The following is a 26,468-nucleotide window of genomic DNA, read 5'->3' on the forward strand; positions in this document are numbered from 1 at the left end:
GGAAATAAAGGCGAACATACTTCTCGAAAAGATACCATGGCAGGTATGAATAAATTCAAAATAAACTACCAGTATGGGGAAAAGCTGCCTTGTTGCTAACATTTAAGCAAATGTGATAGAAAGTATAAATTACTGTTTCACTGGAAACAAAGAGCTTGTTTATCTGCCTTCATTCTTTCCCAAAAGATAAAAGCCATTTTAAATATATTTTATTCATATTCTTTGTTAAAATTTTCCTATTGCTATGTACTATACTTGAGTTTTTTATTGTAATATTTGGAGTTTTTCTCCCCAGGACTCCACTAAAAAGGGATTTTCCTATTTAATTTAAATATGGCCACCTGTGGGACCTGCGATTCTTTCTATATAGGAAAAACAGAAAGAAAACTTAAAAGAAGGATATACGAGCATCTCAATGATATTAAGAATTGCAAGGATGCAAATGCCTTGTTTAAACATAGCAAGGAATGTACAGGAGCCACTTTCAAATTTACAGTGTTAGAACACACTCAAAGAGATATAAGAGGTGGTCCCTGGGAGAAGAAAGTTGAATATAGGGAGTTCATCTATTTCAATTACCAAACACAAAATAAAATAAAAATAAATACAAAAATGAGTATAGATTCTTAAAGGTCACATTCAAATGTAACATCTTGTTTTAAAAAAGCATAGATGATTAGGAAAGGTTTTCCTTGTCAGATAATCAATATGTGATAATATGTACACCTTGACTGAGTAACTGTGGTACAAGAGTGTGACAGTGGACACCCCTTTGTGCATAACTGTAAGAAAATTGCATTACAGTATACAATCCTTTACTGAATAACTGTATTAAGGCTGTGTGACAATGTACAGACCATCACTGAATAACTGTAGTGCGATGGTATGATTGGTTATACCCCTTTATTGAATAACTGTATGATGAATGTGTGATAGTGCACACTCCTTCACTGCACAACTATTAAAACAGTGCAACAGTTGTTACCCTTTCAATGAATAACTGCAGAGTGCTTGTGGGACAGTGTACGCGCCTTCAAAAATAACTGTAGTTTGATTGTATGATAGTGTATCCCTTCAATGAATAACTGTAGAATGATTGTATGATAGTGTGCACCCATAGGTTCATAGGAGGGTACTAGGCTAATGGCTCTAGAGCCCTTCCAAGCCTAGCCATATTTATCCTGAGTTGCCCCAGTTGTTGGTGGCTATGTGAGTGAAGTTCACAGAAGTAAGAGTTTATAGTAGTTAATACCAACTTCCACTGTCCAGGAGGGACAAGGGTATCACCCCGGGAGTGAATTTGCAGTCATCCATCCATTGATCTAGGTTGCATTTGAAGGGGGTCAAGGAGGGGCTCTGTTTCACATGAAATGGAAGCTTGTTCCAGAGAAGTGGCAGTCTCTGGGAGATGTCTTTCTCTGTCTCTTCAGCATGACTTATTCATATCAGAGGCTAGGTTAAGATCCCTAGAGTGAGTAACCCTCCTGCAGTTTAATTTTCAAATTTGTAGCATTTCCATCAGGGCCAAGTCATATACTGCCCTGTAAGCCAGGCACAGGTCATCCCTTAACAACCTGTAGAAGACAGAATGCAGTGACAGGGCTTTCAGTCTTTCCACGTAAGACTTGTTTTGTGTGTCCTGTAATTTCTTGATAAGAAACCTCTGTGGTCTCTAATTCTTGCAGGTGTCTGGTGAGGTACATGCAACAGTAAGCATTGTACTCAATTATTGGTCTGATGAGGGCCAAGTACAATGGAATTATAACATCTTTAGATCTAGATGCAATGCCTTTACTTATAAGATGTGCCACATAGAAGGATTTCCTTACTACTGTGGATATGTGGTGATCAAAGTTCAGATTGCTATCAGCCTGATTGTCCAGATCACATACCACTGGGTCTACACTAAGGGGTGCTGTCTGTAATGTAATTAGCAGGGCTATCAGCTTTCCCAAAGGGAATAACAATGCATTTTTGCATTTAGCTTTAATCTGTGCCTTTGGCACCAATCATTTTTCTGTATTAACCCTGTTTGCAGTATGTTAACATTGTTGGAGGACTCAATGACTGCTCCCAATTTGCAGACATCAGTGAACTTGGTCAGCCACAGGCTGTCCAAATTTGCCTGGATGTCTGAGAAATAAATTCCAAACCCTGTGGTACGCCACTGGTGATCGGTATTTTGCTAAACATGAAGTCACTCATGCTATTTCTACTTTGTAATTAGTTTGGAGGACATGACAAGATCTCTAATTTGTTTAAGTTAGAGAGGGATTTCTTCCTCTGCTGAGACAGTTTCCTCTTGATCTTGGAGATTAGTTTCTTTCTCTTGTTGTATAGCATGTTTATACAAGGTCATTTGGCTACCCATCAGGTAATGTAGGGGTTAATTCCCAATTGGGAGAGTTTCTCTAATACCTGAGTGGGGGATTGTGTTAAATGTTTTATTTAGGTCAAGATAGGTTGGGTGCACTGTCTTTGCCTCATCCAGGGCCTTAGTTACTTTCTTGAAGGGTCAGCCATGTTTAACAGGCATGATTTACTTTTAACGATTCCGAACTGGGTCAAGTCCAGAGTTTGGAGATTACCTATGTCCTTGTTAATAAAGGCACATAATGATTCTTTCCATGGCCTTACAGATGAGGCTAGTCAAGCTTCTGGGCCTATAATTTCCATGGCCAGTTGATGATCCCCTTTTGTGCAGAGGATTACTGTTGCTGCCCTCCATACCACTGGAGCATAACCAGTTCTCAGGCATAACACTCTATGTTAAAACATAAACGCTATTGAACACACACGTTTTCGTCTGTTTAAATCAGACTTCATCAGATGAACCTTTAATTAAGTTACACTCCTTTTATAATCTGACCAATGACATCAATTAATAAAACTAGTTTAGACAATTAACAGTATTACAATTACTTTTGATACTTGCTTGAATAAATATACTTCCCTATCTCTTAAAAAACAATCTTTCGTTAAAAAATATTAAACAAATAAATACTTTTCCATTGATTAATATAATTTTATTCCCCTACATTTTTTAAAAAATTAAAAATGTCTATGTTAATAAATAATTCACTTGAAATTATATAGTGTTCAACTGCCCTCTAGTGGAAATTCATATTATTGTCCTGTGGCATCCTAAGTTAAAAAAACCTTTAAATAAAATGCCCTTTTGTATTATTAAAACCACTAAATTGATGTTGTAAAATTTATAAAAATACAATATTAAAAAATGCATAAAGAAACGTATGAAAAATGTATGAAAATTGTTCTGGATAAATTTATTGTACATATTACAAAATGTTTGTTATAGCTTAGCTGCCCTTAATTTCAAAAATGGTATAGTACTTGTGTACTCATTCAACCCTGGTGGGTTGTATGCTTCCAATGTTACCTGCCACCAAAGCTCCCTATATTCAACTTTCTCCTCCCAGGGGCCACCTCTTGTATCTCTTTGAGTGTGTTCTAACACTGTAAATTTGAAAGTGGCTCCTGTACATTCCTTGCTATGTTTAAACAAGGCATTTGTATCCTTGCAATTCTTAATATCATTGAGATGCTCGTATATCCTTCTTTCTGTTTTTCCTATATAGAAAGAATCACAGGTCCCACAGGTGGCCATATACACCAACCCCATGGACTCACAATTGTAATAATTCTTATTGTTAATAATCCATCTATCCCTGCTTGCTATGTATAACCTATTAGAGTTTGAAATATAGGGGCATTGGGCGCATCTACCACATTTATAAGTACCCGTCTTTTTTACATCTTGTGGAGCCATGGTATTCCTACTTTCTAAAATATTTCTTATACTTTGAGCATTCTTGTACACTATTTTTGTTGAAATCCCTTCTAATTTATCTATGTCAGTTATATTAATAAACCTATCCCATTCATTAAAAAAATATTCTTTTGATGTTACTATTCATTGCATTATATTCTAGGGTTAAAGCTAATTGAAAATTCTCTTGATTTCCCCCTTTGTCTTTAAATTGCTGTATTCCAAAGTCAGTTGTTTTCACAATTGGGGTATATCTATTTTCCCTTCCCCCTTCTATTTCCTTTCTTATTTCCTTAATAAGTTTTGATGGATATCCTTGATCCATAAACATTTTTTCCAAAAGGTCACATTCTTTAAGAAAATCCTTCTGGGAACTTGTCATTCGACTACCTCTCACAAATTGTTTTTTTATAATGTTCCTTTTACAGTGTAGGGGATGTGCACTATCATAATGTAGAAACATATTACAGTATGTAGATTTTCTATATACTTTTGTTTCTTAAACATCTCCCTGCTTATAAATTTCCAAATCTAAGTATTGCAGTACATTGTTTGATACTGTGTATGTGAACTTCAAAAAACCTGTGGTTTTGTTAAGATAAACCATGAATTCCTTAAGCTTTTCATGTCCACCAGTCCAAAATAGGACTATGACATCCAAAAATCTACGATAAAGTACCCAATGGGAATTAAATTGGGAATTTAATACATGTTTCTCTTCCCATTTAGCAAGTACTAAATTTGCATAAGTTGGGGCACATGCAGCACCCATAGCCACTCCTTGCGTCTGCCTAAAAAATTCCCCATTGAAATATAAAAAATTATTCTTTAACACCATTTCCATCAACCATACGTTCACCTGCTTTTCATTGTTGGTTAAAATTTTACTTTCATACAGTATTTCTTCAAACATTTCTGTACCTTCAATATACGGGATGGATGAAAAAAGGTCAATTACATCTATAGTAACAAATAAAATATTGTTCAAACCTTTAACTCTTGAAATAACTTTTAATAAATCCCATGAATCTTTTAGAATTTGTTCCCTTTCTACCCATAGTTTTTTAACTTTGGTATCTATATATTTAGCTAGTGGATGGGTTTTTGATCCATCAGCTGAAACTATTGGTCTTAATGGGGGGGTCTAGCTCATTTTTATGAATTTTTGGGATTCCAAAAATTGAAGGAATTTTAGGTTTCTCCACTTTGAAAAGTAGGTGGGTTTCTTGATCTATAAGCCCCTCATATAACATATCCTTTAAGTTTATATCTATTTTGTTATAAGCAATATTAATTACATTTTTAGAGACTTGATCATATTTAGTATTGTCCCAGAGAATGTTGTACATTCTACTATCATATTCAATTTTATCCATAATAACCACTCCATCCCCTTTATCTGGTTCCATAACTCTTAAATTGGGGTCATTTCTCATCTCATGTAGCAACTGCTTCTCTTCTGTCCCCAAGTTAGTTTGATATTTAATAGTGTCTTTTCTTTTTCTAATTTCCTTTTCAATTATTTTTTCAAAATTCTTTAATTGGGGGTGGATAGGTGGATTATAGATAGTTCTACGTTTCAAAATTGGGGCAGAATCAGTTTTATTATTGCTAGGGAATAAAATTTTCAAATTAATTTTCCTTAAAAACAACGTAATGTCTACGAGAGATTTTGCCAAATCTCCCTTAGTATAGGGTATAAACTTCAACCCTTTGGATAAAAGTCTAAAATGTCCTTCCTCTAAAACCAAGTGACTAAAATTGTAAATAGTAAAATTGTTGAAAGACCATTTGTTACCCACATTCGTGATTTCTAAAATTTCAGGGTGGTTGGGTACTACTAGGACTTCCCCCTCCCTCTTCTTCCCCCCCTTCCATTGAAAATTTGTTTGTCTGTTCCCTTGTTTATTCATCAACTTTTCTTTTTTTTTTTAACAAGTTTATTGTTTTTAACATACAAAATAAATATCATAACAATTTTATACAAGTAATTAAAATAGAAATAGTTATAACATTCAATAAAATAACCAAAGTATTTACAAAGACATCCACTACAAATCAAATCAATTGATTAAACTATAATGTCATGCTATTGAAACTAAGATTTTTTTTAACAGGTTTTGTAAAGTATCCCATATAATATAATAAGATGTTTTTCTAGCAGTTCTTGATTTTATTGTCATCAATTCCATATGACACACTTCAGTCATAACATTTTTAAATTCATTAAATGAAGGAGGGGTATCTGAAATCCAATTTCTGGTTATTATTTTTCTAGCCACTGCTAGAATAGACCATAATAAGGGAAGCTTAACTTTTTTAATACTTTTAGGAACAGGTGTGTTAAATAATATAAGTGATTTAGAAACAGTGAAATTATCTGTGAAAAGGGCCTGCAAAATCATTAATTAACTTCCAATATTCCTTCAATTTTATACAGTCATAAAACATATGTGCCCAATCAGCATTAATTTCTACATTACACCTTTTACATAAGTTGTCTTTATTATTTATTTTATTCATCATTAAAGGTGTATAGAAGGATCTATGTAAAAATTTCCAAGTAAAACGTCTCCAATTAATGGAAGAAGTAGTTTTATAAGCAGATTCCAATATATATTGTTTATCTTGTTGTTTTGGTGGTTCACCATTAATGGAAATGAAATAATTCCAATAGGTATCTGCACTGTAATGAGTTTCTTCTCTGATAATTTTATGTATGTATGAGAGCTTACCTTTATCAGAAACTCTATGTTGTAAATTTAATATCAAGTAATCAATCAGTATTGGAACAGATTCTTTAACTGTTAGAGACATTAAATCAATTTTATTAATAAGATGTTGTCTAAAGGTCTGAACTTCTAACCAACAAGTTTCTCTCAAATCAAATTCTTGCTTTAAGAAGTCTAAATTTTTTACTTTATTATCAGACAACAACTGATACCAATACTTTAGATCATTCTCTGTGACTAAAAGAGTTCTTTCAGAAGTGGTTGACAAAAGCATACCTTGTGTATACATTATAGGGAATAGAATAAAATTCCATTCCTTATACTTAGGATGCATGAATATAAAATTACGATAACTGATAATAATGTTTAATGGGTAACTAACTATATATTTTGGTGTAATGGTTGAAGTACAAAATTCTTTTAGTAACCATAACATGGTGTTATTTACAATAATATTTTTATGTGCTAAAGAGATTTGCATGAAGTGAATACTAATTAGTTCCCAGTAATCTTTCCATCTTGCAACATATGACTGATCTATTAACAAAGTAATAACTTTTATAATAGAAGAGATAGTATATAAATTAAAGTCTGGAAATGAAATGCCCCCTTGAGACCAACTATTAGTATGTTTCTTTAATGCAATCCTAGGTCTATTAGGTGCCCATAAGAAATTCAACATTAGTGAATTCAATTTCTTAATAATTATTTTTGTAGGTGGGAGTATTATTGATTGCATTAAGTATAATATCTTAGGGAATATTATCATTTTAATAATTGTGAGTCTCTCTTCCATGGTAAAAAACATATTGTTCCAGCCATTGAAAAGATTTTGTATATTAAGAAGACAGGTACTATAATTATTATGTATAATAGAGTTGATATCTTTAGTTAATATTATACCTAAGTATGTTATCTGACCTGAGTTGGGTATATATTTGCTAAAATCACTAATGAGGAATTTTTTTCGTGTGTATATTGGTAATATTTTAGTTTTTTCTTCATTGAATTTTAAACCAGAGATATTTTTAAAATCCATTATTTTATCAAATAAGGACTGCATAGAAGAGTTAGATCCTGCTGATGTAATTAGAACATCATCTGCAAAAAGTTGAATTTTAGATATTGCATTTTCATCTATATCACATCCTTCTATATCAGTACTGTTTCTAATCAAATTAGCCCAAGGCTCCATTATTAAAGTAAATAATAGTGGAGAGAGTAGACACCCTTGTTTTGTACCTTTTAAAATGGGTATTTTTTGTGAGACATATGTTCCTATCTTAATGTAAGCCAATGCTCCTTTATATAGATGTTCAATTAGATTTACAAATGCATCTGAGAAGTTTGTGCACTTCAGTAAGATAAACAAGTAGTCCCAACTTACAGAATCAAATGCTGAACTTATATCGAGACTAATAAGTGTTAAATCTTTCTTTTTCCTATTTGCAAAATCAATTAATGTTAAAGTTCTCCTTATATTATCAAAAGTATTTCTATTTACAATAAAGCCTGTCTGGCCTATATCTATAATGCCTGTGATGATTGTCTTTAATCTATCAGCAAAAATACTCATAAACATTTTATAGTCAACATTAAGTAATGAAATAGGTCTATTTGAAGTGCATCTGGTAAATGGTAAATGGCAAATGGGTTAGTACTAAGCTAACTGCCCTTGTGAGCCAAAATAAAAACCTTATGTATTAATGAGTATGTACTTTTGGGAAGAACTTTATAGATTTCTGGTTGGGTCTTTATTGGGTTTTAAAATTGGCGAAATAAATGTTTATTGCCAAGATGGGGGAGTTGTTAACTCATTTTGGGCCAAAATAAAAACCTTATGTATTAATGAGTATGTACTTTTGGGAAGAACTTTATAGATCTCTGGTATAATACCATCATTACCTGGTGCTTTGTTTGATTTAAGCTTGTTTATTTGTGTAACAACCTCTGTATATGAAATATTTTTATCCAATAGTTTAGTCTGTTGTTTATTAAGTTTTTTGTTCATGTTTGTAGTTATAAATTTCTTTATTTTATCTTTAGTTTCCATGTTAATGTTATTATGATTACTTTTGTGAAAGTGATTTCTAAATTCATCCAATATTTCTGGTAAACTAGAAACATTCTTCTTTTTCCTTGGAGAGAAAATTTCTTTGATATGATTTTGCTTATTCAACCTTTTTGTTTTATTTTTAAGTCTATGTAAGTATTTGGGACTTATTGAGTAAGACAAAAACTTATATTTCTCTAATGTTATTTTAACTTTGAGTTAAAATTTCTTTGTATTTCTCATTTAATTTATTTATTTCTTCAATAACTTTTTGTCCATAATATTTTCTTTATTATTATGTCTATATGAGTCTAATTTACTTTGAATATCTAGTAATTCCTTGTCCCAAGATTTCCTTTTATTATTATACCATCTGATACTTTGTCCATATAAGTATGATTTTAAAGCATCCCAAACATAAACAATGGAGACTTCAGGTGTATTGTTTAAGTCTAAAAAATGTTGCACTTCTGAAAGTATATAATCTTTATAGTCTTTTAGTTGAGTTAAGTATGCTGGTATCCTTTTGATCTGAACATTGCAGGTACTTTTTATCATAATCTCAAAGACAATTGAATTATGATCTGATATAGGACACAAAATGATTTTAGAATTAATTAAGTCTGTTACCATCTGGTTAGAAATAAAGACTCTATTTTTGAATAAGTTTTATATCTGTTAGAAAAAAAAGTGTATGGTAATGATTTTGAATCTATCTGATTATTAATATCATTCAAATGATATAAGTTAACAAAATCCTTTAAATGTTTTGCATTAGATGTTATTTTCCTTTTTCCTATAGTAGTAGTATCTTTTTCATGTAGGATACAATTAAAGTCACCTGCTAAAATAATATCTCCTATAGAAAATGATATGATCTTATTGAGATGATGTTTCACTGTATTAATGCCAATTCCTGGTATCCAATATATATTGATTAATGTATATGTCTTTCCATTAATCTGTATTGTAACCATACAAAACATTCCTTTATCATCTTCATAACATTTAATAATTTTAGGTATGGGCATATTTTTATTCCATAAAATAGCCACTCCTCTTTTTTTCTGAGTGTGTTCTGAACTAACCAAGACTGTATATTTATTAGTGGCTAATTTATCAATATCCTTTTTCAGGAGATATGTTTCTTGAAGGAATACTAAGTTGGCCCTATGTAAATTAATGTATCTCATTAAACTTGCCCTTTTACATGGGTTATTCAGTCCATTAATGTTTAAAGAAATTCCTTTTAGAGAAATCATTTGGCTTTTTTTAAACATATAAAACTTATAATCAGAATAACAATTAACAAAATAAGTGATATTATACCTCCTCCTTTAGGTGTACCAATAAATATAGCTGTATTTATTGAAAATCTTATGGGATTTTGTATAAGCTTCATTTTTACTTGTAGTGACAATGAGTTTATAAAATGTGTTGTGGATGTCAGAACTATATACAAACAATAAACAGATGAAAATAATATTAGGATTAAACATTGCACCCAGCCTGGAGTTAAAAACTCCAACTTTGAGTAGCACATACCACTCAAGTTATCCCCCTATCCTAAGCAGCAGTACCTCAGCTGCCACCATATCAATTTAATACTAATTATTATTAACTAAAGTTAACCTCATTTAATTAGATTATCTAGTAAGACAAAGCTAAACAATTTATAAATCAGCTTCATATAAACAAATAAGAACATTTAGAAACAGTTCATATTACTATGTACATCTATTTTGTATAATACATTCATAATCAAAATAGCATTCTAATAAACTTGATAATGGGAACCGAGAAGAGAGAGAGAGAGAGAGAGAGAGAGAAAGAAAGAAGAAAAAAAAAAGGGGCATATCTATATATTAGTTTATTAAAAGTTAGTAAAAATAAGTTCTTATGTTCATTTGGATTCAATAACTTAGGCTATTATGGTTCAGACATTACATATATTAGGATATTCCTACTTTCTGTCATAGAAATGCAGTTAACAGTTTTAAAAACTTTAAATTACTTGCACCAAAGCTTTCTTCTCATACATGTTATTGCCAGTTAAATAAAATATTTATACTCATACATATGTTTACAAATCATACTGCACAGCAATATAAATTCCTAGTTATACATAAATCATTGTAAAGAAAGCCATCTGTATTTTATATATCTGAACTGCTGCTTTAAAATATGTCACATGACAGTTTCTTCTAAGATATAATCATAATATTACTTGTGCTTGTCAATTAGATAAGTCAAATGATTTATAACATTATATATGTTTAAATCATAAGTATTTATATACATTAATATGTTGCAGTCATGTAAGCTTTCAAAAACATATGTATATATGTTTTACCTTCTATGCCTTCTAAAATATCTCACTTGCTTACTATGATATATTGAATCATTTAAAATCATTATAACTTTCATATTTTATAAATTACATCTTAAATAAGTAAGTTGTTATAAAGAATAACTCACATTTAAATGTCATAGAGTTCGTTTTTCATCACAAAGTCGCATTTACAGCAGTTCTACTTCCTGGAATAGTGTTCTTCTTGAATCTGCAATGTGTCAGTGTGAAATCAGGGGTCAAAGTTCAAAATGACTGCATTCAGCTTCTCTGCGTGTATTCTGAGTGTTGAAGCTTTTAAAACAACTCGAGGACACTATTCATGAGGTAACCCACATCCCAAATTGTCTCCCTTAACATTCTGGCGGGAATTTTAGTAAATGCAAGTGACTGACATTCATTTAGCAATACAAATGAAACTAAACAGTGCAAAACCTTCGCGAAGTATTTTACAAGTCATTACAGTCTCTATGACAGTGAAACCAAGCCTACAGTTATTTAACATATTATACAACTTATTTTTATATGCCCCATTTCATTTTCTCATACAAATCTTATTATATACATATATCAGTATTATCAGAAGCATATAAATGTACTTATATGAGAGAAAAAGAGAGAGAGAGAGAAAAGAAAAGGAAGAGAGTAGAAAAGAAGAGAGAGAGAAGAAAGAGAAGAAAAAAAGGAAGCTACAAAGAGTATCTACAATGAAATATTACTTGCTGTTTATATTAATAAAGTGAAACATGAAACATATTATTTACAACTATTTTAGTTCTAATTATTTGCAATTAAATCATGACATATTATTTGTAATCATGTATAAGCAATAAAATCATGGTATAATATTTAGCAACAGTGTTTAAACAGCATATATAGTTTTTTTTTTTTTTTTTTTTTTTTTTAAAAAAAAACTAATAAGTTATTATTTCACTTTTTCATATTTTTCATCATACTTCTCTCCTTGCCCTCCCCCACCCCTCACTAAATGCATAATTTAAAAAGAATGCCATTATTTAAAACAAGAAGAGAAAGAAAATGTATCAAATTACTAACCTTAGGTCTCTTTATCACAAAGAGAAACAAGTTGATTAATAGCGTGTTATTTGTTCCTCAGAGAGTTTGACTATTTATGAAACAAAACAGTTCTTTGCACACAGAAAAATAACTTTGAATAAAACTTTAGAATATTTGTGGCTTTCTGGAGATGCAGTAACTGTATTTGAAGAGATTAAGAGAGAAGATGAGAGAAGAAAAAAAAAAACATAGAACATGTCATTTGTTTTTTAGTCTTTTTTGCTTCTCTGAAGTCTTCCAAGAAGTTCCTGTTGCCATCCTCTTTAACGAAGGACTAGCCCATTCCATATCTTCTATTTTATCCAATATCTTATTTTTTTTAATATACAGCAAAGCAGAGTCCAAGTCTTCAAAAATTCTAGGGCCATCAGGTAAAAAGATTTTTAGTTTGGCAGGAAACAAAAGGTAGGTTTTGAACTGTGCTTTCTTAAGCTCTCTTATTAATGGCAAAAAACTTTTCTTTTAGTTATTACCAAGGAAGAATAGTCATTGTCAAAATGCACAGTTGCCTCATTAATTTTAATAGGTGCCTTAGCCCATGCAGATTTTAGTATCATCTCCTTGTCATAAGATGATAAATATCTTACTATAACTGATCTAGGATACTTTTTGTTAGAGTTAAAATTAGATAAGGACCTATGGGCTCTTTCAATACCAAAAGAAAATGCTTCTGACAAGTCTAAAGTTTTGGGAAGCCAAGTATTTAAAAAGGAAGTAATGTTGTTACCTTCTATGTTTTCTGGCAGTCCAAAAATCCTAATATTATTGCGTCTAGATCTATTTTCCAGGTCATCAAGTTTGGATTGTAGATGTGTGTTCTGCTTCAGCAAAAACTCAATGTTAATTTCTTCTTCCTGGATTCTGTTCTCCATATCATTAACAGTCTCTTCTATGCCTGTTCTCTGAGCCTTCTGTTGTTGCAAGTCTTGATGTAACAAATCCATTTGTTTTGTAGTTTTTTCTATGAAGTTATCAATTTTAGTATCCATTTTGTCCATTTTGGCAGTAAGTTGCTGAATAGCAGATATCAAAGACTGAAGCTCTTTCTTGATGCTGGAATCCTGAGTATTTGCCTTACTGGAACTCATTTTGAACAGAGGTGATGAAAGAGAAATTTCCAAGATGATTTCTGACAGGAAAATTATTGGAATTTTCTTTCTTTTTTAGATATTGTTCAAGAAACTGATATTCCAAACGTATTTAGAAAGAAAATTATTTCATTAGTTGATTTTTAAAGTAATTATTTCCTGTCAGTACAGTTAAGTTGGTGGAGCTGAAGAAATCTGCTGCTATCCTGAGTTCATCCTTGGCCACGCCCCCTCATTCATCAACCTTTCTGACCTCCTTAGGGAGGGATACTCATCCTCATATTCATAAACATATTCCAGTGGGTTAATTTCCCCTTCTATTTCTAGAGGTCCTTTTTTGTCATCTCCTTTGTAATATACCTCCCTAACATATCTCCTGTGTGGGGGGTTAGGGTAACTCAAATTGTGTTTATATTCATATATGTCACGGTCCATTTTCTTTATTTTCCTTTGTATTAAATTTCCAATTTCTCTATCTATGTCTTTTCTGATAATAAAATACTTTTCTTTTTCATCTTCTATAGAAAATATCACATCATTCTTAACACATTGGTCCAAAACTTCTATTTCTTTATGTAAGTCTTCCTGAACACGTGTGTTTTCCCTAACTATCAATTTTAGCACATCAATACCACATTTGTTAAAAACCTCAATGAGTTCCTTATGAAATAAGGAACCTGGAACAACATTATTAGGAAACTTATACACACGTAGCCCTTTGGGCACAATTTCCTTTAAAATACATTCTGTTAAATAAGTGTTTTCTATACTTAAAATTTTATGTTTATTCATTAACTTTGAAAGGGAGTCTCCCTATATGTATTGTTATTTGTTTGCACATTTTTGTCATTCTTGTTACTTTTAAAAACGTATTTAAAACGTAGCCAGTCTTTTATCTCCTGGCGTGGAGAAACAGTACCTTTTGCCTCAGCACTTCTCTGAGGTTTACTAGTACCTCCTTCGCTCTATGGACAAAAATTGTTCTCACCAGCTCCTGTTAAGTCCCTTAATGTGCTCGGTGTTTTGGCTGGATCAAAACTTTCCAATGCAGGTTCTAAATGGAAGCCAGTGTCCCCTCATTCACCTATAAGCTCCATATTTGCGTTGTTTCTCTTACAGTCATTTTTAGGTAACCCTTCGGTCCTTGAGGAGAGTTCTGCAATGTTTCTTTCCTGCATACCTATTAGGGACGAAGCTACTGGTGTCAGTAGATTGATAAGCTCAGTTAGTTGGCCAATCAACTTTCGAGTTAACCCGAGGTCTTCCTGCCTTGAAATTCTATAGTGTTCAACTGCCCTCTAGTGGAAATTCATATTATTGTCCTGTGGCATCCCAAGTTAAAAAAACCTTTAAATAAAATGCCCTTTTGTATTATTAAAACCACTAAATTGATGTTGTAAAATTTATAAAAATACAATATTAAAAAATGCATAAAGAAATGTATGAAAAATGTATGAAAATTGTTCTGGATAAATTTATTGTACATATTACAAAATGTTTGTTATAACTTATCTGCCCTTAATTTCAAAATTGGTATAATACTTGTGTACTCATTCAACCCTGGTGGGTTGTATGCTTCCAATGTTACCTGCCACCAAAGCTCCCTATATTCAACTTTCTCCTCCCAGGGGCCACCTCTTATATCTCTTTGAGTGTGTTCTAACACTGTAAATATGAAAGTGGCTCCTGTACATTCCTTGCTATGTTTAAACAAGGCATTTGTATCCTTGCAATTCTTAATATCATTGAGATGCTCATATATCCTTCTTTTAAGTTTTCTTTCTGTTTTTCCTATATAGAAAGAATCAAAGGTCCCACAGGTGGACATGTACACCATGGACCAACCCCATGGACTCACAATTGTAATAATTCTTATTGTTAATAATCCATCTATCCCTGCTTGCTATGTATAACCTATTAGAATTTGAAATATAGGGGTATTGGATGCATCTACCACATTTATAAGTACCCATCTTTTTTACATCTTGTGGAGCCATGGTATTCCTACTTTCTAAAATATTTCTTATACTTTGAGCATTCTTGTGCACTATTTTTTGTTGAAATCCCTTCTAATTTATCTATGTCAGTTATATTAATAAACCTATCCCATTCCTTAAAAAATATTCTTTTGATGTTACTATTCATTACATTATATTCTAGGGTTAAAGCTAATTGAAAATTAAGGGGAATAAAATTATATTAATCAATGGAGAAGTATTTATTTGTTTAATATTTTTTAACGAAAGATTGTTTTTTAAGGGATAGGGAAGTATATTTACTCAAGCAGGTACCAAAAGTAATTGTAATACTGTTAATTGTCTAAACTAGTTTTATTAATTGATGTCATTGGTCAGATTATAAAAGGAGTGTAACTTAATTAAAGGTTCATCTGATGAAGTCTGATTTAAACAGACGAAAACGCATGTGTTCAATAGCATTTATGTTTTAACATAGAGTGTTATATAGAGAGATATATTCATTGTGTGGAACATGATTTGAATAAACTTTGGCTTAAGAAGTGGATTTCACTCTCCGTTTCTCATTTTGGACTTTTTCTGGTTTGGAGTATAGTACCACCGCTTTTATTTGGTTACTTGTCATTTTGGTGGAAAGAGAAATGGAGAAGCAGGCGGTCCCTGCAAATTCGGTGCAGGAAGACCTCGAGTTAACTCGAAAGTTGATTGGCCAACTAACCGAGCTTATCAATCTACTGACACCAGTGGCTTCGTCCCTAATAGGTACGCAGGAAAGAAACATTGCAGAAATCTCCTCAAGGACCGAAGGGTTACCTAAAAAGGTCTGTAAGAGAAACAATGCAAATATGGAGCTTATAGATGAAAGAGGGGACACTGGCTTCCATTTAGAACCTGCATTGGAAAGTTTTGATCCAGCCAAAACACCGAGCGGATTAAGGGACTTAACAGGAGCTGGTAAGAACAATTTTTGTCCACGGAGCGAAGGAGGTACTAGTAAACCTCAGAGAAGTGCTGAGGCAAAAGGTACTGTTTCTCCACGCCAGGAGATAAAAGACTGGCTATGTTTTAAATACGTTTTTAAAAGTAACAACAACGATAAAAATGTGCAAACAAATAATACATATAGGGAGAATTTAAACTCCCTTTCAAAGTTAATGAATAAACATAGGATTTTAAGTATAGAAAACACTTATTTAACGGAATGTATTTTAAAGGAAATTGTGCCCAAAGGGTTACATGTGTATAAGTTTCCTAATAATGTTGTTCCAGGTTCCTTATTTCATAAGGAACTCATTGAGGTTTTTAACAAATGTGGTATTGATGTGTTAAAATTGATAGATAGGGAAAACACACATGTTCAGGAAGACTTACATAAAGAAATAGAAGTTTTGGACCAATGTATTAAGAATGATTTGATATTTTCTATAGAAGATGAAAAAGAAAAGTATTTTAATATCAGAATAGACATAGATAGAGAAATTGAAAATTTAATACAAAGGAAAATAAAGAAAATGGACCGTGACATATATGAATATAAACACAATTTGAGTTACCCTAACCCCCCACACAGGAGATATGCTAGGGAGGTATATTACGAAGGAGATGACAAAAAAGGACCTCTAGAAATAGAAGGGGAAATTAACCCACTGGAAGATGTTTATGAATATGAGGATGAGTATCACTCCCTAAGGAGGTCAGAAAGGTTGATGAATAAACAAGGGAACAGACAAACAAATTTTCAATGGAGGGGGGGGGGAAGCGGGAGGGGAAAGTACTAGTTGTACCCAACCACCCTGAAATTTTAGAAATCATGAATGTGGGTAACAAATGGTCTTTCAACAATTTTACTATTTACAATTTTAGTCACTTGGTTTTAGAGGAAGGACATTTTAGACTTTTATCCAAAGGGTTGACGTTTATACCCTATACTAAGGGGGATTTGGCAAAATCTCTCCTAGACATTAGGTTGTTTTTAAGGAAAATTAATTTGAAAATTTTATTCCCTAGCAATAATAAAACTGATTCTGCCCCAATTTTGAAACGTAGAACTATCTATAATCCACCTATCCACACCCTATTAAAGAATTTAGAAAAAATTATTGAAAAGGAAATTAGAAAAGGAAAAGACGCTATTAAATATCAAACTAACTTGGGGACAGAAGAGAAGCAGTTGCTACATGAGATGAGAAATGACCCCAATTTAAGAGTTGTGAAACCAGATAAAGGGGGTGGAGTGGTTATTATGGATAAAATTTAATATGATAGTAGAATGTACAACATTCTCTGGGACAATACTAAATATGATCAAGTCTCTAAAAATGAAATTAATATTGCTTATAACAAAATAGATATAAACTTAAAGGATATGTTATATGAGGGGCTTATAGATCAAGAAACCCACCTATTTTTGAAAGTGGAGAAACCTAAAATTCCTTCAGTTTTTGGAATACCAAAAATTCATAAAAATGAGCTAGACTCCCCATTAAGACCAATAGTTTCAGCTGATTGATCAAAAACCCATCCACTAGCTAAATATATAGATACCAAAGTTAAAAAACTATGGGTAGAAAGGGAACAAATTCTAAAAGATTCATGGGATTTATTAAAAGTTATTTCAAGAGTTAAAGGTTTGGGCAATATTTTATTTGTTACTATAGATGTACTTGAACTTTTTTCATCCATCCCGTATATTGAAGGTACATAAATGTTTGAAGAAATACTGTATGAAAGTAAAATTTTAACCAACAATGAAAAGCAGGTGAACGTGTGGTTGATGGAAATGGTGTTAAAGAATAATTTTTTATATTTCAATGGGGAGTTTTTTAGGCAGACGCAAGGAGTGGCTATGGGTGCTGCATGTGCCCCAACTTATGCAAATTTAGTACTTGCTCTTTATGCTAACTCCATTGGAAAGCTATGGAATTCCCTTCCCAACAACCTTAGGCTCATGACCTCACTCAATCTATTCAAAACTAATCTCAGAGAATTTCTTAAGTCTCAATGGTTATGCCCATGTTCCAACCCTGACTAATCCCAATAGGTCTATCTGTACCTAATCTCTCTTCTGCCTCTCAAGCTTACCTAGTACTTTTTCTATCCTCCACATGTATCTATATCATTTGATCATCTTATAAAATCCCTACCAAACTATCAGCTTGGATATTTAAAATGTTATTTATCCGTGTATTATTATATTAATGTAGTTTATTGCAGCTAATTGTTTAGTGATACTACTGTTAAATGTGGGAGCTTTTCTCCCCGGGCCTCTACTGAAAAAGGACATGTATCCAGCTAGACTAGCCCGGTCAACAAATGTAAAATAAAAATAATAATAAATAAAATACTTGCTAAATGGGAAGAGAAACATGTATTAAATTCCCAATTTAATTCCCATTGGGTACTTTACCGTGGATTTTTGAATGAGATAGTCCTATTTTGGACTGGTGGACATGAAAAGATTAAGGAATTCATGGTTTATCTTAACAAAACCACAGGTTTTTTGAAGTTCACATACACAGTATCAAATAGTGTACTGCAATAATTAGATTTGGAAATTTATAAGCAGGGAGATGTTTTAGAAACAAAAGTATATAGAAAACCTACATACTGTAATATGTTTCTACATTATGATAGTGCACATCCCCTACACTGTAAAAGGAACATTATAAAAGGACAATTTGTGAGAGGTAGTCGAATGACAAGTTCCCAGAAGGATTTTCTTAAAGAATGTGACCTTTTGGAAAAAATGTTTATGGATCGAGGATATCCATCAAAACTTATTAAGGAAATAAGACAGGAAACAGAAGGGGGAATGGAAAATAGATATACCCCAATTGTGAAAACAACTGACTTTGGAATACAGCAATTTAAAGACAAAGGGGGAAATCAAGAGAATTTTCAATTAGCTTTAACCCTAGAATATAATGCAATGAATAGTAATATCAAAAGAATATTTTTTAAGGAATGGGATAGGTTTATTAATATAACTGACATAGATAAATTAGAAGGGATTTCAACAAAAATAGTGTACAAGAATGCTCAAAGTATAAGAAATATTTTAGAAAGTAGGAATACCATGGCTCCACAAGATGTAAAAAAGACGGGTACTTATAAATGTGGTAGATGCGCCCAATGCCCCTATATTTCAAACTATACATAGCAAGCAGGGATAGATGGATTATTAACAATAAGAATTATTACAATTGTGAGTCCATGGGGTTGGTGTATATGGCCACCTGTGGGACCTGCGATTCTTTCTAAAAACAGAAAGAAAACTTAAAAGAAGGATATGCGAGCATCTCAATGATATTTTTTTTTATTATGTTTAAACATAGCAAGGAATGTACAGGAGCCACTTTCAAATTTACAGTGTTAGAACACACTCAAAGAGATATAAGAGGTGGCCCCTGGGAGGAGAAAGTTGAATATAGGGAGCTTTGGTGGCAGGTAACATTGGAAGCATACAACCCACCAGGGTTGAATGAGTACACAAGTATTATACCAATTTTGAAATTAAGGGCAGCTAAGCTATAACAAATATTTTCTAATATGTACAATAAATTTATCCAGAACAATGTTCATACATTTTTCATACGTTTCTTTATGCATTTTTTAATATTGTATTTTTATAAATTTTACAACATCAGTTTAATGGTTTTAATAATACAAAAGGACATTTTATTTAAAGGTTTTTTTAACTTAGGATGCCACAGGACAATAATATGAATTTCCACTAGAGGGTAGTTGAACACTATAGAATTTCAAGTGAATTATTTATTAACATAGACATTTTTCATTTTTTAATTTTTTAAAAAATGTAGGGGAATAAAATTATATTAATCAATGGAGAAGTATTTATTTATTTGTTTAATATTTTTTAACGAAATATTGTGTTTTAAGAGATAGGGAAGTATATTTACTCAAGCAAGTATCAAAAGTAATTGTAATACTGTTAATTGTCTAAACTAGTTTTATTAATTGATGTCATTGGTCAGATTATAAAAGGAGTGTAACTTAATTAAAGGTTCATCTGATGAAGTCTGATTTAAACAGACAAAAACGCGTGTGTTCAGTAGCGTTTATGTTTTAACATAGAGTGTTATATAGAGAGATATATTCATTGCTTGGAACATGATTTGAATAAACTTTGGCTTAAGAAGTGGATTTCACTCTCCGTTTCTCATTTTGGACTTTTTCTGGTTTGGAGTATAGTTACCACCACTTTTATTTGGTTACAGTTCTCAGGCATTGTTAAACCAGGATCCAAGTGGGTTTACTAGGTCATGTTTTACGTTGCTTAAAAGACAACCTGGGCTGCTGTCTGGTCCCATTGATGATGTGTTTTTGGCCTTAGAGAGCACTGGGATGGCCTGCTCTCTTGAGATAATCGGCTGAGGAATGGTAGCACATACTTTGGGGAATGATTGTATTGGACTGGAGGTTGAAGTTTTCTCCAAATCTGTGAGCTAGCAGAGTGGCTATTACCTCCAGTTGAGTATGGGTAGTGCAACCAAAACCAGTTCAGCACATGGCTGGGTATTCCCTTTTATATTCTGGATGTAGTTAAAGAATGCCTTATAATCTCTAATTTGTTTAAGTTAGAGAGAGATTTCTTCCTCTGCTGAGGCAGTTTCCTCTTGATCTTGGACATTTAGTTTTTTTCTCTTGTTGTATAGCCTGTTTATACTAGGGCTCCACCAGGGTGGCTTCTTTTTTCTGCAAGACCTGGTTTTAATCCGGTCAGGTACAGCTGATTCTGCACAACTGCTAAGTGCTTATACAGGACATTGGCATTAACCTCTGTATAGGAGTCTGTGTTATCTGCATTTGAGGAGGCTTTGAAACATCTTATACCATAATGGTAATTTGTTTTAGAAAATAATTCTTAAGCATTTTTGAGCTTGATGGGGTATCTGGCCTTATAATTACATTGAACAAGACTGATTTATGGTCAATCTTACCAGGTAGGACATCACATGGGGGGAGTGCAGTGCTTTCCCATGTTAGTGACTACTATGTCCAGGACATCTGAGCTTTTTTGGGGTGTGCTGACTTAGCTGTTCCAGAGCATCTGCATTGACAAAGTCAATTAAATTACCAATGAGTAAGGTGTTGGGCTGTATGGCAAGCGACTCCATTAAATTCAGGTATGTGGTATGCTTTTCCTGTTTCATTGTGGGGGACATATACCTATCTATGATGTGGTAGGGGGCTTTACCTATAGTTAATTGGACATGAAGTAGCTCAAGAGAGTTGTACTGTTTGACCGGTCTCGAGGTGTACTTATCCTTAATGAAGATGGCTAGACCTCCTCCTTTGGTTCTTTCATGCTCAGTTTGTGGTCTGAACATATGGAAGGACTTGTAGCCCTGCATGGCTGGGATGCTTTCCACATCTTTGAACCATGTCATGGTGACGTCACAGATGTCAGCATCTTCCAAAGTGAGGAGTGCTTCCAGGGAGTGTGGTTTCTTGTTTAGACTTCAAGTATTAAGCAGCAGTACCTTGAATTTATCTAGAGAGGATTTTGTTATGTTAGAAGGTTAGTTACTTTGAAACTGCTTAAAAAGGGACAATTAGGGTGACTAATGGCTTTGCCAGTATCTAAAAACCTAGAGGAGACGGTTGCAGGCTATCTCTGGCAAAGCAACATGGCCTGTCAACCATGTTTTCTAAGGCTGACACATATTGGATCCCCTTGGACTGATACCAGAAGCTAATCCAGTTGTTAAAATCAATCATTTTCTTTTTGTATTGTGGAATCATCCTTGGAGAAGGTAGACTGCTGCTTAAGGCTAGGCTTATACCTGTCTGTGACATATAATCTGAGAACTTATGTCTCTCTTCATATCATCCAGTGAGGTATGTCTCAAGTCATTGACCCCCACATGGACTGTGATGAAGTCATACCACTACTTGTGAATAAGTGGCGTGAGTGCTTGAGTGACCTGATGGATCCTGGCACTCGACACGCAGCTAACTGTAACCCACTCCTTATCCAACCTGGTGAGGGAACATCTGTGTATCTCACAATAGACTCACCTTTGACCAGTACATTAGGTTTTGTGAAGTAATGCCTTTTGGGCTTATTTGTTGAGACACTGGTGTGTGTGTGTTATTATGCGTTGTGGTTGTTTTTTTTTTGCATTGTTGTGTGTTAAGTGGTTTCCGTTTGGGAGGGCTCTGCTCTTTTGGTAAGTTATTACTGAGTACCTCCGCTTATGTGGGTTTTTGTGTCATGTCCTTATTTAGTGTGGAAGCATGCATGTGCTGTTAACCTGTTTGGCACTCAACTTGTCCTTATGTGAGAGTTTTGCCTGCAATTTCATCATGTAACTACATCGCTCACATAAAGTATTTGTTTCAGGAGTAAGTGGTTGTCAGTATAAATGAGACAATTGCTACATTGCCTCAGGATGCCCATGTTTGTCATACTGGCCCAAGAGATGATGGGAAGCTGGCAGCTGCCCATCCATGATGTCTTATTAGGGAAGGGAATAGGTTAATTTGACAGGACTGGGTTGGTAGTGCTGAGACTACAAGAGAGACCTATATTTTGTGTAGGCTAAGGTTGCTCAATAAGGCAGCACTGCTCAGTGCACAACTGAGCTGCTCCTAGAGCAGCAGAAAAGCTTGTAAGGGTTTCACTGACTATAGTATAACTATGTGATAGTGTGCACTCCTTCACTGAGTAATTGTAGTAAGACTGTATGACAATGCACACACTATCACTGAATAACTGCAGTGCGATGGTGTGATGGTTCACTCCCCTTCACTGAATAACAGTTATACAGTGCACTCCTTCACTGAGTAACTGTAGTAATATTGTGTGAAAGTGAACACCCCATCACTAAATAACTTTTGTATGACCCCTTCACTTATTGTTTTAATATTGTGTGACACTGTATACTCCTTCACTTAATAGCTGTAATGTGACTTTTTTATACTGTACACCTCATTTACTGAGTAACTGTAATATGACTGTATGATGGTGTGTACCCATTCAGTAATTAACTGTGGTATGTTTTTGTGATAGTGTACACCCCTTCAATGAATAACTGTACTATGATGGTATGATAATCTACACCCCTAATGTGAATAACTGTAGTACAAGTTTGTGATACTGTGCTCCACTTCACTGAATAACTGTAGGTTGTCTCTCTGATAATGTATGCCACTTCACTGAATAACTGTAGTACTTTTCTGTGATAGTGTATATCCCTTTGGTGAATAACTGTAGCACTGTTGTGCGATAGGTTTTCACTGAATATCTGTAGTACTGTTGTATGATCGTGTATACCCTTTTGGTGGATAACTGTAATACTGCTGTGTGATAGTGTACACCCCTTTGGTGATTAAGTTACAGTAATAGTTATATCGAGCACCTGATTGCTGAATAATTGTAATACTGTTGACCCTTTCTATGCTCTTGTCTGAATATTTGACATACATAGATTATAAAAATGTGGAAATTATGGTATAAAAGCCATATTACCAGGAGATAGGTAAAATGTCACTAATACTGGTGAGACGATCCCCTAACATGTCAAAGGAGCAAAACTAGAAGATGAACCTCCACAACACTTTTTGAACTCTTCCTTTTGGTTTGCTATCCCTTTCAACACTTAACAGTTATTAATAGTCTGATCAGAAATTAAGTACTGAGACTGCCAGAAGACCATACCCAACCTGTTATAATTACATTTGATGCCAGTCATCAGTTTACCCAGTTTATTTTAAAATGAGTAAAATTAGATGCTAGCATACCTTCCACTGAGACACTTTTCCATAATCATACCACTCAGCTGTCCAGATTTCCACAGAATGCCCAAATTTTTGCCTCATACTTTTGGTCTGCTCATCTTAAAATTTCTTTTTTCTAGCAAACTACAGAGGATTGAAGTCACTAAATGACATACATTTGTGATTCACACTATATCCTTCAGAAAATGCATTCTAAAGCAAAACTTGTTATTCTAACATATTTAAAATCTATCCCTATTTTTAGGTCTTTGTCCCCCCATTATTTAAGACCTTGTCCTGATTTCTTGTCTTAGGAAGTTGAGTGGTATGACCATAATCATTTTAGCCACTATGCAAAGAATTTATCCCTTAGTCACATATTGCTAATTTTGTTTTTACAGGATAAATTCACATTTTAAAGATTTAATCTTAATATCAGAAGTTTAAGCCCCATTCATTTGCATACCGTATTGTTGTTAAGCAATACGTAAGCCTTTCACATATTCTCTTAAGTAAACTCATGCATTACACTTAATTGAATGTAAAGTGTATGATACAGGCATTTTCATCTCTGAACCTCTGAAATTTGCCTACTGAATAACCTTTGAATTCAGAATGGTACATGTAGTTAGTTTCTGTTGCGAATACAAATCTGGCATTATGTCCCATAATTGCTCTGCTGAAGGATGCTGGTAACATCACAGTGACATTTCTGGATCTCCATCTGCTTTACATAATGCTTCTGTCAGGAAAATATTCCATCATACTATTCTGTGTCACAGTCAAGTGTGAAATTAGTGTAAAGTGTACGCCCACTTCTTTCACTTGGGTGTTTTCCTTTAGAATTATACGCATTTAAGACATATAGATAAAATACATTCTTTGGTCTAAATGCATTTTAAATGTTTTGGTACTGTTAAATAATATTCATACTATCATTTCAAATGAAAATAATTTATCAATATACTTCTCTAATGAAGATCAATTTGATGCTGTCTGTACAGTAGTTGATTATGCTGTCTGACAATACTTGGTTCTCCAGTTCGATTTTGGGCTCTGGTACTTCTCACATCCCAAAGATGGTGGTTAATTGACTTGTTTCCAAATTACCTGAAGGAGTGTGTGTGTGTGTGTGTGTGTGTGTGTGTGTGTGTGTGTGTGTGTGTGTGTGTGTGTGTGTGTGTGATTGCTCACGTGCACTGTATCAATGTGAATGTAGTTGGACATGGTATGTTAGATTGGCAACCCCATTCAGAAATAGTCACTAAGCCTTATGCAGATCAAATGCCAGGATAAGCTCTGGCACCCCATGAATGTAAGCAAAATTAAGCAGTATGAGAAGAACAAAAGAATGAATTATTGAATTTACTACGTATTCAAACTTAGTGTCATCAGGAAATTTTGTCAACCAAACTTTATTCTTGGTTCAAGTGTCTCAGAATGTGTAGTTGAATATTATCAGGCCATATATATGGTGGCATGTGAACCATTGCTACTTTCAACGATCTCTAGTGAAGTATGTCATGAATACTAACACAGTGGCTCTTTTGAGTTCATCCTTGCACTTTGATGTAATCTGTAGTCAGACTTCACAGCTTTCTAAACCAATTTACCAGAATGGATTTTTAAACCATAAACACAACGTATTACTTTGCCCTCATTTCATAATGTATAATCCAACAAGAGCACTATCTTTAGCATAATATGCTACAGTCATGCTAACGCATAGTAATATATGTATAACACAGATGCATACAAGACAACTGGAAGAATATTGGGAAGTGATCCATGTTACAAAACATTGCAAGTAGCTCAGCTCTTCTTAAAATTCAGTCTATATAAACATACTCTGTAGATTTCTTAATGCAAAATTATGTACACCCATTAAAAATTAAATTAAATCCAACCATGCAGATAATAATCACATGAACTTAATAAGATGAAATTAAATGCTGCTACGCAGTAATATAATAATAGTTTGTAAGTTTCAATTGTACTTTAGTGGAATATATTCAATCAGTATATGCATGCTGGTCATTTGTATTCAGATATTTCTAACAAAAACAGTTAAATATGCACATATATTTTTGAGCATGTGAGTTCAGAAGCTACATGAATTTCCATTGTATTGAAAGAACATCTGAGTTTCCATATCATTTAATGTTATAGTTAAGTTCATAATTTAATGTGCTTGTTTTTTTCTTTCTTCCCCTAAAGCTCAGATTTCTGGAACTGCAACTTTGTACAGGAATGCCTTTGGTACAACTAGTGAAGATATCAAGCACAATCAGGTATGCATTACACAAGAAACTGAAACTTGATTTCATATAACGAGTGTAGTTTATTGTGCACCATGCACATAAACTAACAAAGTAATTTATATACATTGCATGAGCATGAAAACAAAGTAATTCAGAATCACTGTGTTTTTTATGGTTTTACCAAATTAAATGTCTCTGGATTCAGTGTTTAAGGCAGGGGCAGCTCGTGCTATTGGACTGCAGGACTGCAGTCCCCCAGCTGTAAAATGAAAGAAAACAGAATTGTAAAATAATTAGCTGCGTATCCCAGAACTGCGCATGCATGCTTGGCAAGTTCCTATCCGGACTGCTATTTAACTAGTCCAGATTAAAAAAAGAAGGCATCAGTGTTCAGATGCC

The 26,468-nt window shown here is 33.3% G+C and overlaps 1 protein-coding gene across 3 annotated transcripts in view; it reads left to right on the forward strand.

The window, feature by feature from the left end:
- The window catches only part of CTNND2 (catenin delta 2), a 6,416,678-nt gene that overhangs the window by 6,292,491 nt on the left and 97,719 nt on the right, over nt 1-26,468 (forward strand). For all 3 annotated transcript variants that reach the window (XM_044064921.1, XM_044064922.1, XM_044064923.1), the window contains 2 exons: nt 1-43; nt 26,026-26,099. The exon at nt 1-43 is cut by the window's left edge and continues 89 nt beyond it. In XM_044064921.1, the coding sequence (XP_043920856.1) occupies nt 1-43; nt 26,026-26,099 (117 nt within the window). The remainder of the gene's footprint in view (nt 44-26,025; nt 26,100-26,468) is intronic.

This window comes from Protopterus annectens, chromosome 3.part0 (genome assembly GCF_019279795.1).
Source record: "Protopterus annectens isolate FY-2018-M chromosome 3.part0, PAN1.0, whole genome shotgun sequence".
NCBI classification, from domain to species: Eukaryota; Metazoa; Chordata; order Ceratodontiformes; family Protopteridae; genus Protopterus; species Protopterus annectens.